Source organism: Phalangium opilio, unplaced genomic scaffold (genome assembly GCF_054372755.1).
Source record: "Phalangium opilio isolate 3A_F unplaced genomic scaffold, DU_Popi_V2 ptg000229l_1, whole genome shotgun sequence".
NCBI lineage: Eukaryota > Metazoa > Arthropoda > Arachnida > Opiliones > Phalangiidae > Phalangium > Phalangium opilio.
The window spans coordinates 921,984-936,245 of NW_028324220.1; the positions used below are offsets into that span (position 1 = coordinate 921,984).

Genomic DNA, 14,262 nt, shown 5'->3' on the forward strand with positions numbered 1-14,262 from the left:
AGAAAATTCTACCATGATTCAAAACATAGAATATACGGATAAGAAGATACGGCAGCGTGTACGTGAATGGTCGAATTTATCGTATCATAGAGAGACTCAGATCCAAAGATAAGGCTTGTTACAATTCTTCAAATTGCCCTCAAGATTTTTAAATAGGTCATGTGAGAACCAATTTACTCTAAATTAAATTTTACCTTTGCCCACGTCGTACCACGCCCTTAAGTGTTACATTATAACATTTTTACATAAGCTTTGTCTTAACCCTCTGTAAATGATCACCCTTCTATGTGCATTAACGTAATTATAAACGTCGAGATCGATTTAACCAGTTCTGATCAGATATTTTGTTTAAGGAGTGAAAAAATTTCCTTTTTGATGGGCATCGTCCACCTAGACATCACTAATTTAAATAGTGATGAAGTCGTCGGAGATAGAAACGTTAAAGATTTCTATCAATAAAATATGGTTGAAAACGTTGTTAAATACTAAATTTCATTAAAAAGCGCGGATAGATGACAAATTTTTATTAAAAAAATTCGGTTGTTTAACGAATTTCAATAAGAAGTTCTGCTTTTTGAATAATATGCTCTTTAAACTCTTTTTAAATGAATAACAATTGTTGTTAATTGAGTAAAAAGTTGTTAACAAAAGATTAAATAGTGGTTAAAATTTTTGATAAATGAGAGAAATGGTTGGGTGTTGATAAATGACTTTAAAGTGGCTGAATATATCGTTCCATGACTAAAACTTGGTTAAAGTGTAGTTAAGTGAGAAAAATATGGTTGAAACTGTTGTGAAGTGAGAAATATGCTATTGAAAGTGATGAAAAATAACTAAAAAAACTGTTCAAAGTGTTGTAAAACGACTAAAACATATAGGACGAAAGTTATTTCAATGATTTTAGGCATGTATAAATGGAGGATGCAAAACATCTCAACAGCGAGTGAATTTTGATCACACGAATACAACGAGAAATTGGTCCATTAACGTAACAGATGTGGACTACCTAAAAAACCATTTGAGTTAAATCAAGATTAAACGATATCATAACCAAACATTGGGTTCATCAGGACGTTTCGAGGAGATTTTTGACAGTTGATTTTAGTCAAAACTTATTGAGGAGAATTTAACATTTGGTAAACTTGTTTGCAATATTAACAGAGGCTTTGAATGCAGAATTTATCAAGCCTAGATTGTTTTAACAGTAAAAATCTACTCAAGACAAACTTACTTATCAGTTTGATAAATACAAATTTCATTGGTGGTAACGTTGAAATTGCGAAGCATATCAAAAAGCTCAACCCTTTTTTCAGTATCATAATCTTTTCTAAATTACGGTGAAATTTCAAAATATACAAAGTTTCTCTAGAGTTTTAAATACCACAGTCACTGGATTGAAGGGACAAAGTTCCGAACCCTTTGACCGGGAGCGGGCCGACACATATATATTTTCGTTTTTCCCCGGCCCCGCTCCGGTCCATTCATATTTAAGTCATTAAACGACACTTTCTACCACTTTCCAATCATTTGACTTCATTTTCTATCACACTATAGTCATTTAACGACATTTTCTACCACTTTTTAATCATTTGACATCATTTTCTTTCACACTTTAGTCATTTAACGACATTTTCATTAATGTTTTAGTCATTTAACGGCATTTTCGGCTACCTTTTAGTCATTTATCCACACATTCATCCATATTTTTCTCATTTATCAACCCTTTCTAACGACTTTTTTTTGACAACACTTTCAACCAAGATTTAGTCATTTAACAACACTTTCAACCAAGATGTAGTCATTTAACAACACTTTCAACCAAGATTTAGTCCTTTAACAACACTTTCAACCAAGATTTAGTCATTTAACAAGACTTTCGACAACGTTTTATATTTTTATTTGTTTTAAAATAGTTTCAACTCTTTGCGTATTTTACGGGTTTTTTAATCTTAAAGCGCTGTTTATGCCTGGTCATCCTTTCCTAATTTTCTCATTGGCTAGACCATTGTCAACTTTAACAGTGTCTTTCTACGTGTGTTTTCCAGGTTTTTAAGTCGCAATATAACACAGCATTACGGAATTTACATTGACGTCATCCATCTCACTTGGTTCAAACTTGGTGTAATACGAAAAGAGCATCGTATTTGTATTGAGGTGATTGACAACTTCATCTCAATTCGGATACTTTCTAGGTAGTGAAAACTCAACATGATTCCTCGACGTGTCAACTCCCTCTGTCAAAACTACGCTCTACTTTAAAAACCCAAGCTACCCCATCTTAAACCATAGTAATAGGTACGATTCTCTTAATACCTTGCCCATCGGCCGGCTACCACCTGATTTCCAAGCGTGATATGTGCCATAGATCAAGGTTGTTTAACCTCTCGGTCGAGTAGTTAAATCGACGTGGGAAGTCCAGCTGAATGATGACGTACGCGGCTTCGTCGCCAAGGTGGTTCGAAACGAGGGGTCGGATACGTACTCTTTTTCTGTACCGTATTCTTTCAGTTAGCAATATAATTCAAACAAGTGGGCATTCACCTATTTAAAGATGTCTGATTTCTTATCGTTTCGGGTTTTTTTTTGTTATCCCCACAAGGGTTTAGGGATTGGTAAGTGTAGAGTTTTTAACACTACAATTCATACTAATTATTTGAAGTTCTATTGTGATTTTGTAGAAAATTCGTGGAAGGTTTAGAGGTTTTCATACCACACACTACATGGGACATGGACAATTTTGAAAATTTGGTCACAACGATCTTTTTACCTCAAGGGGATAGAATAGATTTTTTCCGCAATTTAAACTAAATTTATCAATATGGTCGCGGGAAGATTTCCGTTGTATTCCGAATGGCCCACGGAGGAATATAACTCCGAGGATGTCAATACTCCAAATTTCATCGGCATTAGCGATGATGATGATGTCGTGTTTAACTTTGTCTGAGGCAGATTCCATATTAACACCCTATTACTTATGGGTTGACTTTTATAATCCTTGTTATCTAAATTAGCATTAACACTAGACATTGTTTAAATGCAATTAGGGTGGAGCTAGTAGACTATCAAAACTCCAATGCGTTCATTAATTCTTACGTTATGAACTGTGACGGGTTCAAGCAAATATATCGCTGTTATATATTTATGGTGTTAGGTTATAGAGTGCTAATTATTGTGTATTTTAGAATAATTAATTTAATCCGTCAACTTCGGTTTCCGAGCGTTGGGGTGGAAGGAGTTACTCATTTTTTAATGTCCCTCGAGGACATTGTAGCGGGACAAATACACCCTCGGTACGTTAAATTGCTAAATTATATAGTTAGTGTTATCGAGATTATTTATATGTTATTTTTATTCAGCTCTGAAAGAAACGAGGATGGGGTTTATTCTCCTGCTGGAACGTACTTTGTTCCGAACTGCGACGGGTACAGGTATATTAACATATCCCATAGTTTTCACTAACAATTTAATTAGACTTATATTTACAATAACTTTAAAATAACTTGTATTATCTTTTGCGTCCAGACTGCAGTGTATTCGTACTGTTTACGTAGACGCGATTCTCGGGAGTTAAACTCCACTGATGGAGAGGGAATGAGGCAGGTGGCAGAACTGGAGACTAACATAATTAAACAAATTAGTGGTTTAATAGCAAATAATGTAATTGAAAATTTAGAGGTAGCTTACATCAACCATTAATTATGAAAAAAAGTTGGAAAAATTAAAGTAAATTAATTAAAAGTTACAGTTTGAATTTCATTTTTACTCGTCTCCTAAATTTTTATTTTCAATTTATTTCTTAATTCATAATTCACCCTATCTTCGTACGGTATTGCATGTACTATGGTACCATTTTTCCTCAGTCGGGTTTTTTGGGGAATCTTTATTCTCCCCCAACGTGATCTGGAGTTCCATCCCCCCTTAACCATTTGATTAATACGGGAGAAATTGCTGGTTCAAATTTTAATCTAATTAACATATTAAAATACTGTTTATTTCTTAAATCATAATTCACCCTATCTTCATACTCCAATGTATGTACTTCTACATCGGAGAATCGAACACGCTTCATTGAGCTGTCAATCTAAAACACCCCTTGCAGTTGCGAGAGCGGGGTGCGTCAATCAAAAACGCCCCCTTGCAGGTCTGAGATAGGGGTGAGTCAATCAAAAGGTTTACGTTTTCTCACCCGCCATCTTGCCATCCTCCCATCTTCCAATCCTCACTCCTCACTCTTCACTCCTCCCCTGCCTTCCAATGTATGTTCCGGGACCGGCACGAAGACCCTACTAACGTGTTCGTAATTTCCGGAACGCGTTCGCAGTGTACAGGAATTCGGAAAATGTTACTTCGTTGCTATATCCATCTTATTTAACGTCAATCGTTAACAATCCGTTACACCTTCATCTGCTGTCTAATAACCAATTGTTTCACCCAATGCTAACCGGTATTTAATGGTTTCTAACAACAACACCATGCCTTAGTCTTTCGTGTACACCACATACGCCACACGTGAGACATGAGAAACGTCTAGCCTCCTAATGGCAGAGCTTCCACCAAAGGTTCACGTAATTGCGCATTTCTTATCTCTTAGTGTGAATCAATCACGTTTTATACCCAAAATTTACAAAAGTTCTGATAAAGGTGTTTCCTAGAAGTATAACTTTATAGATGGCCATGTTTAAAATACTGACAATTAAAATAATTCATATTACTTATATTTATTTAATTATTTAAGATAAACTTCTTTCTTTGGAATGACAAAAAAGAGAGTTTATATAGAACGAGTAATGAAGATTGCATATGAATCGAGACACAACACGCATATCAAAGTTAATATAATGCGAGTAGGATGATAAGATCTCTTACAAAGCGATAACATTTCCTTTTTGCAGAATATTAAATGGAAATATTTTAAATATTTTTCGGCATTACGATTCTTTTAGTAGTTGTGTAGCTATAAAGCTCTGTTTCATCTCAGACACACAGATACGTCCAGTGTAATATCTCTCCGTGACGTCATCGTCACTCGGAGAGATAAAAACCTGTGTCAAGGGGAAATTCAAGTGATAATTTTTACCTCTCCGAGTGACGTATGTCACGGAGAGGTATTACACCGGCCGTGTCTGTCTGTGTGTCTGTCTGTCGGACCCCACGTGACCGCGTTCGCAGTTTGCGTATCGGAGCAAAAGTGTTCCCAATTTCCGGACTGCATTGACAGTACACGGAAATTTGGGTTTGTCTCCTCTGGCTATTCTACTTGAGTTCCAACACCACCAGCTTTGGTTTTCGTCCACTCCACATGGACACTAGTCTGTACTTGCTAGCTTCCTAGCACAAACATCTTCTGATCTTCGCCAATTTCACCTTGCACCAGCTTCTATGCACCACCACCTTCTATTCTTCGTCAATTCCACATTGACACCAGTTTCTATGCACCACCATCTTCAGGTCTTTGTCCATTCCACATGGACGCCAGTCAGTCCAGTCCGGCTTCTTTTCCTTCGTCACCGTTTGGTTTCAAGATATACGCGGCGATCGGCTAGAGTTACGAGAAACGTCTAGCCTCCCAATGGCATGGCTTCCACCATCGGTTCACGCGAATGCGTTTTTATCTATTATTATAATGGAAACAAATCGTATATATATCCCAAAATTTGAAAAAAGCGGGCAAGAGGGGTACCCTTCACTTTAAACGTCAATATTAGCAAAGTTTCGAAAGATAATAGGAACAACTTTATTTTAAACGATTTAACTATTTTTAAAGTTATTTACTGGCGATTAAAATAATTAATATCATTTATATTTAATTAATTATTTAAGATAAACTTATTTCTATGTAATGACACAAGTGAGAGTTTATATAGAACGAGTAACGAAGATTGCATCCGAATCCAAACACTACTCGCACATCAAAGTTAATATAAAGCGAGTAGGATGACAAGATCTCTTACAAAACGATAACATTTCCTTTTTGCAGAATATTAAATGTAAATATTTTAAATATTTTTCGGCATTACGATTCTTTAAGTAGTTGTGTAATCATAAAGCTCTGTTTCATCTTAATATTCCAAGAACATCTTTTGATATTAACATTTCAAATTTGGTGTTTACTTTATAATTCAGCTTTACTACATTTATATATATATTGTAATCGCATTTTTTATATTCATTATATAATATGGGTCTTAATTCTTCATCTATCCACAAGTGTTGAAACTATTGGGTCTGTGAAATGAGATACCCTAGATTTAGACTAGAAATGACCTTGTTTCGCCTCCTCTTATAGGAGGTGTTAACGGTTCAGAATGAGCCGAAAGTTAAATACAACCCTCAGTGATACATTTAGGTCCTCATTAGAATTATTGAGGATACAAAGGAAATTATTAAACGCTTAAGCCTTTGCTAAAGACCTTGGCAATATTTCGCCAATTTGAATGATGTATTTCCGGTTTTTCTCATTGGCTGGTGGACCTGTGTTTAGAAAGTAAATTCGTCTCGGCTCGGAGAGGTTTATTTTGGTTTCCCAACTTGTATTAATTACTCTAATTCCAAGACATTCCAGCATATTGAACTCTTCGAGAATTATTTTCCAATGATTGAAAAATCAAAATAAGTATAAATTCCTTCAAATATTAGAATAAGCTAGTCCTAAGAAATATTAAATAATTTAGATTTTTAAAATCTTTGGGTTATTTTTAGGATGCTTAACTATGCGGGTAAAATTAGTAGATTATTTCCCTCTAAGCTCATATGAATAGCCTTTCACTTAAAAAACACCATATCAGCTAAAAATGTGTAAAGTAAAGCCCAAAGTTGTTTATTCGCACCATTCGATGAGATTTATATTAAAAACACTATTTTCGTTCAAAAAACTAATGTCGATAAAAAGGTCTCTAGTCTTATGCCATGTTAGAAACTTACAGGAAAGTCTAAAAGCAAGTCTCGGCTGGCTATTTCTCCGTCCTCGTGAACGAGTTCTAATTGGCTCCTGCCTTTGGTAAGGTAAAATTTGTCTGTATGAGGTTAAGCAGCACGTGAGGGGGGCCACAGAACCCAACATTTGCTTTTAAAGGATTCCCCCTCCTCCATAAAACTATACTTCTAATTTTCAAAGTTTAGACTAAAAGGCTTTGTTATTTTTTATAAACTATTTGACTGTAACGAGGAAAACATAGATTTCTTCTACTTGAAATTATTAAGATGTCATTTGCTGGGCCTTTATTAGGAGGTGTAGAAACTATCATGCATATTGTATTTGAACTAAGCAACCACGTGGTATTGACGTAGCTAGCGAGCGTCGAACCCTAATGTAAACAAATTATCTTTGAATGTTCTGAGCGAGTAAACTTAGGGTCGATGGTTGTCCAATATATGAGAGTAGCCAATGAGACGTGAGCAAGGATGAGCGGGTGGTTTGAAAAAGGTTTTTAGGCCTTGCACTTTACCTTTAATCAGATATTATTATGGAGAATTCCAAGTAAAAGAAGTCTATGTATTCCGGCTGTTTTGGCAAAACGTAATCCTAGAACATGCTAAGGAATTAATGCATATTCACTGTTAAAGTTAATGTGTTAGTTTTGTTTGCCTCATATTTATTCTAAAACGGTTTGTGTTATTGATCTGCAAAGTAAAATATGTAAGACTATTGGAGTTTCCCTACTTAAGCGAGAACAGCCTGAGCTAGTGTAGGTGATAAACAGCCACTAGTAACAATTGAATTTGCGTTTCCTCAAGGTGTAAAAAGGGCGAACGTGTTACACTACGATTTATTTACTTCTAATCAATTTTATAAGCATGCACATTACTACTTTATGTTTATCAATTTCTGTTAAAATTTATGGCCATTCGAAGTAAAAGCAAACATAAAACCATTAAGCCTTCTCCTTGGCGTTCGAACCCCCAAATTGTTCACGGCCCTCTCCCACTCTGACCTTGGAAGCAAAAAGAAAAAGCAAACACAAACTGCCAACAAAAGACACACGTTGAAACGTAAAAATTCATACATCGACGAAGGTGTAGCACTTTGGCCAATAGGGGGAGAACGCTCAAGGGAGAGATGGATGCTGTGGCCATGGGCCGTAAGCCCACGGGTAAAATGAATAATACAAAAAAAGGCAGAGTTGGACAGACACTGAAGGAGAAAGGACCTCTTTTGCTCCACACTCTGAAACTTAAAATTTTAGCGAATGTTTTCAATTTTCAAAGTCAAATAAAATATAGTTCTGATTTGTTGATAAACCTGACCATTCATTAGAAAATCGCGACATCTCTGACTGCACTGTTTCAGTCCGGTACAGTCAGAGCAACCAAGCTCTCCCAAGCGAACCGAACACAAAGAGAAACAAAGGGTTGGACAACGCCCGCCACAAGTCAAGGCACACTAACCCCAACAACTTTTCTTTATGGTGCCGAAACCCGGGACCTATTATCAAGTAAGTCCCGAACTTTCGTGAAAATCTGCAACTATGAATGCCACCGGAAATCAGAACATTACGCCAAATACATCACAAAATGGTGCACCAAACGCGTCTCAGAACGTCGCGCCAAATGCGCAACAGACTGCCACAGGAAGTGGAAACCAAAACAATTCGCAAAATACAGCGCAAAACGTGCAAAATGCCGCAATAAACTCTGCCGCCACTAACCCGATGCAACCACTGACGTCAGCAACTAAAACAAAAGCGCTAAAATTAGCAAAAGTTGCGAGAGCCAGTGCGCGAAAAGCGGTGACGCGCAAAATAAACCAAATAAAAACCCTCATTGGCGCCAGCCAACCCCTGATTGACGACATTGAAGACGAGCTGTCGATTCTGATTGATTGTGAAAAAGACCCAAATATTATCGACGCTCAAATCGAAGGTCTTATAGAGGACGAAACAGAAATGGAAGCTGAAATGGACAGTGCCATAAAGTACCGCGAAGACATTGCCATAATAAAACTGGCAACAAAAAGGATTCTTCAACATCTCGGACAAACTTCAGCAACACCTGGATACGCAGGCTCCGTGACATCGACGATTACCAATGCCTCGGCAACAGTGAATCCAGTGAACACCCCAGCCGGCTCCGGTGGAGCACTAGCAGCCACGGGTCAAAACTTCATACCCATGCATACGTCGGCCAACACTGTGCCGACCAATCCGTCGCCAAGTACACCGTCGCTCCCACACCTCAAGAAATAGACCGGAAGTGCGACTACCCGAACTTTCCATCCCTACTGTCAGTGGGGACTTTTCCAATTGGAACAGTTTTTGGGGACGGTTTAAAGTAACGATTGATCGAAATTCGAGGCTCGAAAAGGTAGAAAAATTCTTTTATCTCACGTCATTCTTAGAGGGGGAAGCCCTTCAGACCATAAAGGGGTTGGAAGAGATGATGACTCGTACGACGAAGCAGTAGTGCTATTAAAAAGGAGGTATGATCATTCGGAAGTAACCGTGAATACCCACATCAAGCAGCTTTCAGAATTGCAGCCAATCCTTAGCTCACAAAATTTAAAAGAGTTGAGAAAAATGCTAGATTTGTGTAAGATTAGCCTTAGAAGTTTAAAAGCTTTAAGGGTCAACACCGCCGAAAGGGTTTCGTTTCTTAGCCCGACGCTGCTGCGTTGTTTGCCTGATGATTTGAGAACCGAATTCCGTCTTAAGCATAGGCCTTCCAACAACCAAACTTGGGATGCTGAAGAAATAATGGAATTCATGAGGGGACAAATTGAATGTCGCGAGTTGGCACGAATTCTTAGCGCTGCACCGGCAAAGTCGGTGCAGGCCAAAGCTTACGAAACTATGAGCAAAGATACCCCTTATCTCGATAGATATAAAAATAGGGGAAAAACTGAATGTAAGCAAACGTACAAAGACTCTGCCTCCGCCTACAAAGTACCCCTCAGAGAATATATATTGCATTTTGTGCAAGAATGAAACCCACAAAACTATTTACTGCCCAAATTACACCTTAGAACAAAAGAAATCAATTGTAAGGGATAGTGGCAGGTGTGGTATATGCTTACGTTTGGGTCACGATGCTAGATATTGCAGAACGAGCTATAGAATTTGCAAGGGTTGCAAAAAAAAGCACAATTTTGCTTTGTGTGACAATAACCCTGTGCACAAAAAAACAGGATGCGCCTAATGAAAATAAGGAAAGCGAACCTTTAGTTTCAGCTGTAGCTCCAATTACACACATCGAGAAAGTGGTAATCATGCAAACTGCTTTAGCTATTGTAAGAGATCCAGAAAATCCCCAAACGTCGGGTCAAGCCCAATGCTTTTTTCATGGCGGAAGCCAAACTAGCTTTGTAAGGGAAAAGTTCTCTAGACAATTAAACCTGCCAATAGTGGGTAAACTCAAAAACCAGGAAGTTTACTCATTTGGCAGCAAAACCCCTTCTAGGAGCACGGTAAACTTAGTAAAAATAACTCTAGAAAACAGAAAATATCCCAATCAAAAGGCCGACATTATTGCGCTAGAGGTTCCATTTGTTTGTTATACATTCACAAGGCTTGATGATGAGGGAATAAAAAATATCATGCACGCCCGCAATTTGCAACTAGCCGACGAAACCAAAAGCTCAAATTCCGAGGACCCCGAGGTAGACATTTTAATTGGGTCAGACCATTATTGGGAATTGGTGACAGATAACAACGTCAGATTCACCCGTTCTTTAGTTGCCACAGAAACAATACTAGGGTGGTATATTCAGGGACGAAAAAATAGCTCCCTCGACAAAACTAGCCGCGATCCCATATCGGCTATGGTAATATCCCTTACCCAAAAAAAGGTTAATGACACCCTGAAATCATTCTTCGATTTAGAAATCATGGGGATTGACCATAGAGAGATTCAAGAAAATCTCAACGAGAAAACTGTCGAAACCTTTTATGAGGATATCACACACAATGGGGAAAGATATGTCATAAAACTTCCATGGCGAACAAATAAGGAGGCGCTCCCTGATAACTATGCAGTAGCGTCAAAAAGGTGGCACTCCCTTCAAAGAAATTCGAAAAGGACCCTAGCTTTTTCCTAGAATACCAGAAGGTCATCAATGAGCACATCAACAAAGGGATAGTGGAGTATGTATGTCCCGGAAGATGAAATTGACCTTCGAAATCCAGGCACCTACTATCTTCCCCACCAGGCGGTAGTTAGACAAAAGGCTAAAACGACAAAATTCAGGGTCGTGTTCGATGCATCCTCCCACGGGTACGGGGTTCCTTCGTTAAATGATTGTTTAGTAACGGGTCAAAACCTTAACCCAGATCTCCTGCTTCTGCTATTAAAATCTAGAAAAAATAAGGTAGCCATAGTTGCAGACATTGAAGCCGCCTTCCTTCAAATAGAACTGGATAGACCCGATAAGGATTCAGTAAGGTTCCTTTGGGTAAAAGAAAAAAATGGTCAAATTATCCCTGGCGAATTTAGCGTCCTCAGAATGACGCGAGTTACATTTGGTCTTGGACCAAGTCCGTTCGCTCTCCGCTGCACTATTAAGTATAACGTGGAACACGCGGAAAACACAGATGAGAGAGTTAGAGATACTCTCAACAACTGCCTCTATGTCGACGACTTAGTTGGTGGACAAAAAGGTGTTTCATCTGCCCTTGAAGTATCCAAAGGCACCGTGTTTTTGGTTAAAAAGGCGGGGATGAGATTCCGTAAATGGGGGACCAACTCAGCGGAATTGCGACAACTATGGGAAAGGGAAATAAACGTGAAGGGGTAGCAAATATTCGAGCAAGCTAAGTTCTCGGAAGAAACAAAAATTTTAGGCATAAGATGGAACCCCTTAGATGACACCTTTTCCTTCGACTTCACCGAATTGATTGAGACTAGTCAGAACGTGAAGTTAACAAAACGACATTTACTCAGCTACATCTCCAAAATTTTTGACCCAATGGGTCTGTTAGCACCGTTTACAATACGCGCGAAAATGTTGTTTCAAGTTTTATGGGGATACAAATCAGACTGGGATGAGATACTCCCAGCAGAGGTTAGTCAGCAATTTGAAAGTTGGTCCCAAGAACTGCCCCTACTGCACAATCTAAAGATCTGTAGGAACTCTTTTCACGAGGCTAAGGAAAAAATAATTGAGCAAGAGTTACACTGTTTCGTTGACGCTTGCTTGGGAGCCTTCGCCGCAGTGGTTTACATAAGGTACACCACCGAATCAAACCATGTAGGTATAGCCTTGATAACCTCCAAAACACGCGTAGCACCCTTAAAACAGTCACAAGACGGGTTAACATTACCGAGACTAGAACTTATGGGTTGTTTATTAGGTGCGAGACTAGCTAATTACGTCAAACCCGCATTCCATGAGAATCTCAATAACGTCTATTTTTGGACGGATTCGACCATCGCTTTAGCTTGGATTAGGGATAACACAAAAAATTGGAAACCCTTTGTTAGCAACCGAGCCGCAGAAATTCAAAAACTCACAATGGAAGAAAATTGGAATCACTGCCCCGGAGCGCAAAACCCAGCTGACGATCCTAGCAGGGGTATGAAAGCGGGGGATTTAGTAAGAAATAAGCTATATTGGGAGGGGCCCCAATGGCTGAAGGAAGATAAAACCTCCTGGCCAACTAGCGAACCCCTAAGGACAAATCTTGACTCGGTCGCCAAAGAAAAAAGAAAAATAGCCCTAGCTATCACCTCAAAAGAACCGGTAGGAGTTCAATACATAATAGATCTAAGGAGATATTACCATCTCAACACAGCCCTTAGTATAACTGTCCTCTTGTTTTGGTTCAAAAAAATGCACAGGCAAAGGTCAATGGGACAGACAAAATTACTGGACCTATTAGTGCCGAAGAGTTAGCGTTCACAGAACGTTTCTGGGTTAAATCCGTGCAATCGGAAGAATTTGAGTCAGAATTGGCGTGTCTGCATAACAAAAAATGTGTTGAATCTAATTCAAAAATTGCCACACAAAATCCAGTATTAAACTATTTAGGACTAATTTGCGTGAGAGGTCGTTTGGAAGAATCTTCTCTTTCTTACGCTGGAAAACACCCTTTATTAATTCCCAAAGGGCAAAGGTTAGCCAAATGCTAATAGTTAGAAGCCACGCACAAGTTTATCACGGGGGGATAAATGACACAGTTACTCAATTAAGGGAAAGATACTGGGTTCCTAGCGCAAGGCAAATCGCTCGTAGTGTAGTAAAGGAATGTGTCACCTGCAAAAGAGTTAAGGTTTCACCTGGCAAAATTGCCACAGCGCCCCTGCCAAGGGACAGAATTGAGGAAGCGCCCCCGTTTTCCGTCGTTGGAATAGATTTTGCTGGTCCGCTATTGGTGAAAGCCAACACAAAAACCCAAAAAGCCTATATCTGCCTCGCCACCTGCGCCGTGACCCGAGCTATTCACATGGAATTGGTCCCTACGCTAAGTACGGATGAATTCTTAATGGCTTTTAGACGAATAATCGCCAGACGAGGGGTACCCAGCATAGTGTACTCAGACAATGCTAAGACTTTTAAAAGGGCAAGCACGGATCTCAAAACAATTTGGCAAAGCGTTAAGGCAGAGTCTTTCAAAGAATTTTTTGGGGTGCGCGGTATCCAGTGGAAATTCATAGTGGAACGCTCGGCATGGTATGGAGGATGGTGGGAGCGTCTGGTGAGATCAACTAAAACCACACTAAAAAAGATGATTGGCCACGCCTCCTTATCCTATACTGAATTAGAAACTCTTCTTATCGAAACTGAGGGGATAATAAACTCTAGACCCATCACATACACTTACAATGATGCAAACGAACCGGTCCCTTTGACCCCATCTGCATTGTTGCTTGGTCGTAGAGTCACTTCCTTACCCCCTCTAATGTTCAAGCGTGAGAAGATACCAAAGTTGAGAGTCGAACTTCTTAAGAGAAATCAGTATCGGGAAAGAATAATTCAAAATTTGTGGAAACGATGGCGGCACCATTACCTTATGGAATTAAGGTCCGCTCATTATTCCACAAATCTAACTTGCAAAGGCAATTTCAAAAATGAGGACGTAGTTGTCATCAAAGAGGACAATTTACCACGCCACATGTGGAGGTTAGGATTAATTGTAGAGGTAATTAAAGGTCGCGACAATCAAATTAGGTCATGCGTCCTTAGGACGACTAATGGCAACAAAATACGGCGTGACATTCAACACCTTTGCAATTTAGAAATATCCGAATAGTTTAACACGTTCTGCACCATCGGTGACTTAGTGTCACCTGGGGGGGAGTGTAAAAAAGGCGAACGTGTTACACTACGATTTA

At 38.9% G+C, this 14,262-nt stretch overlaps 1 protein-coding gene across 1 annotated transcript; it reads left to right on the forward strand.

The window, feature by feature from the left end:
• Positions 1-11,077: 11,077 nt before the first annotated feature.
• Positions 11,078-14,180, forward strand: LOC149614050 (uncharacterized). Its single transcript, XM_089858001.1, has 4 exons — positions 11,078-11,657; positions 11,772-12,670; positions 12,769-13,043; positions 13,121-14,180. The coding sequence occupies exons 1-4, from the start codon at positions 11,078-11,080 to the stop codon at positions 14,178-14,180; spliced, it is 2,814 nt and encodes a 937-aa protein (XP_089714127.1).
• The last annotated feature ends 82 nt before the right edge of the window (positions 14,181-14,262 follow it).

Excerpts from the sequence above, each read along its gene's own strand:
- LOC149614050 (XM_089858001.1), top strand. The coding sequence starts at position 11,078 with ATGTATGTCCCGGAAGATGAAATTGACCTTCGAAATCCAGGCACCTAC. Across the intron at positions 11,658-11,771 it reads AAAGGCGGGGATGAGATTCC|GCATAAGATGGAACCCCTTA; the intron begins GTAAATGGGGGA and ends CAAAAATTTTAG. Across the intron at positions 12,671-12,768 it reads CTATCACCTCAAAAGAACCG|GCAAAGGTCAATGGGACAGA; the intron begins GTAGGAGTTCAA and ends AAAAATGCACAG.